Source organism: Typopeltis vanoorti, chromosome 8, assembly GCF_054136105.1.
Source record: "Typopeltis vanoorti isolate ZY-2024b chromosome 8, IOZ_Tvanoo_1.0, whole genome shotgun sequence".
NCBI lineage: Eukaryota > Metazoa > Arthropoda > Arachnida > Uropygi > Thelyphonidae > Typopeltis > Typopeltis vanoorti.
The window spans coordinates 71,255,127-71,260,924 of record NC_143556.1 but is presented as its reverse complement, the minus strand read 5'-3'; the positions used below and the strand labels follow the sequence as shown (position 1 = coordinate 71,260,924).

The 5,798-nt window shown below is 32.9% G+C and overlaps 1 protein-coding gene across 1 annotated transcript; it reads right to left on the bottom strand.

Moving 5' to 3' along the window:
- Positions 1–277: 277 nt before the first annotated feature.
- mei-9 (DNA repair endonuclease XPF mei-9) lies at positions 278–3,621 on the bottom strand. The gene is made up of 2 exons (XM_090396751.1): positions 3,333–3,621; positions 278–3,160 (listed from the first exon to the last, which is right to left on the bottom strand). The coding sequence occupies exon 2, from the start codon at positions 3,151–3,153 to the stop codon at positions 589–591; it is 2,565 nt and encodes an 854-aa protein (XP_090252877.1). The 5' UTR covers positions 3,154–3,160; positions 3,333–3,621; the 3' UTR covers positions 278–588.
- Between the last annotated feature and the right edge of the window lie 2,177 nt (positions 3,622–5,798).

Genomic DNA, 5,798 nt, shown 5'->3' with positions numbered 1-5,798 from the left:
AAGTTAGTCAGATAGTAGGCTTATTGCTTTCTGACTACATTTTTTTTTTTCCCCCAAAAGTGGGAGGGAAGATTCATAGTGGAATTAAGAATATAAAAGAATAATGCTTATCCCCCCCACTTTGTTATACCATGTTAACACTTTAGAGAGTTACAATAAGAAATAATTGTAGAAAAAGTTTAATTATTAAAAACTCAGTAAACAAATAGTATAAACAAAGATTTTTAATGTCAAATGTACTGATGCATGTTTAAGTAATGACCCTTTCAAATATCCTCTAAAACATCTTTACTAGTAATTCCATTTGTATTCACAATTTACAAAATTAATCTAAAACAGTAAGCATATGAACTAGTAACATTTTGCAAACCAACATTACTATATACAATATTGTAAAAGTAACTCTTAAAGATGTCACACATGATAACAATAATATATAATAAATTATAAATGTAGTCTGTTCATAATGAAATTTTGCTAAATCAAAAACAGCATTTCTTACCACACTTCAATATAGGGAGGAAAAAAAACAAAAAAATATTTTCCTTCTTTGCTCGTCTAATATACAAAATGACACAATACATTTCTCTAATGTTTCTTCTTTGTAAAGGCTGAAATTTTTGAAGAACTTTTCACTTCTTCTTTTGCATGTACACCTTTCCATAGTTTTTCAGCACTCATGGAATTTCCTAAAATAGTTGCCAACTCATCTTGAGAGTAATTAATAAGTTCTAATATTGATCCTACCTTATTTAATATGCCCCACATATTTTTGGTATTAATGCCTGGTAATTTTGAGACAAAATTCTGACCAACTGGATTATATTTTTCATATTCATTCTGATTTTCTGAGGAATTTTGTGCCATGACTTGTTGACTGTCAGGTTGATCTTTTTTGACTTTTAACATCTCAAACATTTCAGCAGTAGCAAACGGGGAGGGAGACCACAATAATCGTAAAGTAGGGAAATGAAGAGTTAGCAGAATTAACTTTGATACTACATTATAAGATGCTGTCGTGTTGCCTATATTATAGTGTCCCTGCAGTGAAAATGATTTGTTTTCATTAAATTCAACAAGTAACAGTGCTCTTTTATAGCAACGACACATTGCTTGTGCCTGGCTATATAATCTTCCACTATTCAGTGACCCAATAAGATCACTGATACTTTTACGCTCTACACACATATCAGGTGTTAAAATATAATCACCTACTTCAAGAGTCAGTGGTTCAATGTTAATACCCCTTCTGTGAATAAGATTTGGAAGTTCACTTCGAAATTCCCGAATATCAACAATTATTTTCTGCTCAGTATCAAATTTCTGTGCACCTCCTTTTCTTGTGCTAACAGTCTGACTAGCTCTTATAAAATTCCTTTCCAAGTCAAGACGATCACCAGTTTTTCCATCAACTCCTTCTGGTAATACCATTTGGGCCTTTTCTCTAATTAGAAATTCAAATGCTTCCTTTTCCTTTCTAAGAGAAGTTAAGTAATTCTGTTCTTCTGCAGAGCCACGGTAAATTAGAAAATAAACTTTCAGCTTAAGACCTGGGTTTAAAGCCTGATACATTTCTATCTGTCGTATTATAGTTACATCTGCATCATATAAGACAATGTATACTGGCTGTGACTGTTGAATCAGTCTCTGAAATTTAAATGGGTCACTACTACCTCTTAAAGAGTGAAACATTATAAGTGGAAATGACACTAAGTCTGCAGAATTTTCACCATCCTGTAACTCTTCCTTGTTTTCATCCCTTGTTTCGTTATCACTATTTTCATCTATAATCATCTGAGTGAGTGTTTTACTTGGAACTTTAGCATCTGGTATACGTCTCTTTTTATTGGTCTTTTTATTTTTTAAGCGGTCTACGATATCTTTTTGTTCAGTATTAGCTTCAGAAGCATCACATGTCTTCTGATACAGCTTATTTAACAGAGTCTGTGAGCCTATACTCAGAAATTCTTTAAGCTGATTACAAGTTCTTTCATCTTCTGCAATTACAAGTACTATATTTTCCAGGATCTTACTTTCTTCACGAATTTCAGCCAAAATCTCTGATAATGCAATCCATTTTGGATTCTCCTCAAACTGATGGCTTTCTCCCAAGGCAGTATTCTTATTCTCTTTATGCCTTTTACCCCTTCCTTTAAATCCAAAGACACGTTCCTTAGCATGAAGAAAGATACTTTCAGCACTGTCAAGAAATATCCAATCTGATATATGCATGTTTAAATTAACACTTTCTCGTATTGACTTAATCAGATTATAAAATGTGATACAGTCATACTGTGTCAAATACTTAAGAATTGTGCGAAGTGTTTTTAAATCTCCGATCAAACGTTTTGTTTTTGAATCTAATTGATGCCACACTGGTTCCAGCTGAAATTTAACAATTCTGTCAAACGACTTTGACAAAGAATTCTCAACGGTCAATTCATCCATGTCTAATGAAGGATTTATTTTCTTTAACTCTTTAATGCTGACTGTCAAAATATCTAAAATTGATATTTGAATAGCTCGCATGGCCTCGGTCATAGAAATATGTAATTCAATAACTTCTGGTTTTGTCCTTTCTAAACTAGCAGAAACAACAGCATGAAACCTGGGCCATAAAAATAATTTAGATACAAATAAATTTTTCATCACATTTTCCACTTGACAAAATCCATGAGTAAATGAGTATGGATTTTCAGACAATGCTTTTATAAATCCATCCTTATTTTTCATTCTATATAACCTAAGAATGAAAGCTTCTTGGCAAGATTCCAAGATTTTGTGTGCCTTAAAAATGATGATTCCAGTTATAAGTTCAATTGGTACTCGATCCACAAGCATATCTACTACTAATATACGTGAAGTTACAAAGAGAACACCACCTTTCATGTACACTTCATATCTCTCTTTAGTGCCATAATCTGCTTTAATTGCTGTTGGCATTGGTTTTATACTATCTTCTGTCATTTTATCTATAATGTATTCCTCTTCTTGACTGGTAGTACCCAGAACAAGAACAAGGTTTCCAGCATCACTGTAAACAGTCAAAAGTTTAATCAATAATCTCTCTACACCAAGGCCTTTTCCTAAAATTGCAAGCCCATCATCTTGAAAAATCTCTAGAAACATCTGATTTTCGTAGTCCAATGCCATGGTTTATCTATAATGCAATGAATTTCGAATGAGTAAAAGGGAAAATAAGCAATATTAAAATTACACTTTACTCAAGTCATGCAACCATTTTTGAATTTAATCTTGTTTAATTAAAACACTACTAATACTCATAAATAATTCACCAACAAAGATGTAATATAAAATGACGACAAACGTACAGATTATGCGACTCAAGCGATGCAATTCTATAAATTATGACTACTGATGGAACATTCTCATATCAATTCATGTTACTACCATGGAGTGAAAAAAAGTCACTCAATCCACATTTCATTTTCTACGTAATCCTCCTTGCATATATTTTCAGTATCAGGAATGGAAAATGGAAACATGTTTAACTTCATCTTGCGGAAATTTACCCACAATTTCTTGTGTGCGCATTCTCAAACTACAATAAGACCAATTACTATTTCTAAAGCAATACTTAATTTCTAAGTCATACAATCAAATCATACAATAATTTACACAAAACAAGTAATCGTTTGTCGACTATCAGTATATGAATATCAATGATAGCAAACACTAAAATTATTATCAAAATCAGCCTACGGATAGCCCAATAATATTTACAAAACAAAACAAAAAAATTGGAATCACGTGAACATTTATTTCTAATTTCACAAAAATATGAATAAATGAAATGAAAAATGAAACAAACGAATTAAAAAGGCTTGCGAAGGTTTCTGTGGTTAGAAGTTCAATATACAGCAATCTCTCGATTAATGCGCCTAATGCGTTCTTTAAAACAGGCGCATTAATCGAAAACGCACTAATCGAATATAGTAACCTATGGGAAAATGTATAATTCGTTCCTCAGATTTCTTTTTTAACTCTTAAGTTTTTTTTTATAAAAGAATGAGGATATGTCTCAGGGCCTAGTTAAAGGAAAACCATAAAGTTGAAAGACAACAGAATATATTCAGAATATAAATTTATTATTCTGCTTCTTAACAGAGAATTGAGCTAACGTAGTTTGGCGGGCATTCTGTTTTCTTTTTTTCATACAACTGACGGTATAGCACTATTGCCTATTCTGCAAATTTTACTGGTTCTCTCTTCACTAGGATCGGTCTCAAAGCATTGCTGCTTAAAAACTTCGATTGTACGAAAACTATTTTCAAATTGTTTCTGTGAAACCTCTTTGGGCTTGTCAGTGATTAAATTTTCTTCATATTCTTCATGATCTTCCCGCTGTGCATCTAAATTTAGCAGGTCAGAATCACTCAAATTTTTTGGAAGGCATTCGCTTCCAAAAAAGGCCGGTTTCATCGATATTAAATATTTGTTGATCACAATAGTCCCCTTCTTACACAATTTTCTTCAAAATCTCTGGATATCTCCTTATCTGCACTTGCAGCTCCGCCTGTGATTAGAACATTATGAGTTATTTCTCTTTTTGAAAGGCTCAAATCATCCAGTACTAGCGTGGAATTCTTTTTCTTTTCCATTATTGATAGCTCTTTCTTTCAAGGTTGCAAAGAGGTTTAACGCTTTTGATTTAATAAGGCCAGTGTTTAGCGGGATCAGTTTTTGGTTACAATTTTTGATCCATGTAAAAAGAAGTCTCTCTCTAATTCAATCATTATAATAATTTGATTTCGAGTGCATACATGCTGAACTTGAAGCAGCCTTACTGTTCTCTTTGTATTCAGCAGTTGATTCACCCATTTTTGTGTTCTTCTCCTATCTTTGCTCTGGACTCGCCTTGTTAATTTTTCTTTATTATCTCAAGTTTTTCTTCCAATCATATTACTTTTCGAATCATTTTTACACTTCTATTTTTTGGTTACGAATTTTTTTACTCATGATTAATTGTTAGGAAATTAATTTAAAATAAAAAAAGTAAACTTTTCGAGACTGCGTGGGCAGTTCAATTGAACTGCCCACTCAGCCTCCAAAAGTTAGATAGGGCTAAATGGCCTCGCCTACTCCCCGTATACGGGAATAAAAAGGCGTTAGCTGATTTTGATAAAAAAAAAAAAAAAAGTAAGGAAAACAATATGATCAGCAAAATGCTATGTAAAGCAGATGACATAAATTTTGGCCGTAAATTTGGAACATAGTGTACATGGAAATAGTGTATGCCATTAAAAAATAACTTTGTAAAATACTTTGTAATTTTAAATCGGTAACTAAATTATTTCATGCTGGTGAGTGATTTTTTAAAATAGTTAGCCATAAAAAATGTATAAATAGAAAATTTTTAAAATCTGTAACATTTATTTTTAAGATTTTAGAGGCGCACTAATCGAATATGGGCATCGAAAAAAAATGACGCACTAATCGAAAACGCACTAATCGGGGACGCATTAATCGAGGGATTGCTGTACTTGTTCCGGTTTTGTGACCACATGTGTATTAAAAAAAAACAGCTAACCCTATGTTGTTCCCGTATAGGGAGTAGGCGTGGCCGTTTACACTATCTAACTTTTGGAGACTGAGTGGGCAGTTCAATCTCCACTGGTAGTCAATCAGAGAGATAGCTGGCCCAAGGCTATTACTGATTCATTCGGTACGCAGTGAAGAAGGCGGCAAGCTAGTGCCGCCATCTCGTGATCCCTAACCCTAACACTCGTATTTAATGTCTGAAAATAGTGTGGGTTCTACGGTCAATTTTCTTGATT

Bases quoted from the DNA above. Each gene is read 5' to 3' on its own strand.
- mei-9 (XM_090396751.1), bottom strand. From the start codon at position 3,153: ATGGCATTGGACTACGAAAATCAGATGTTTCTAGAGATTTTTCAAGAT.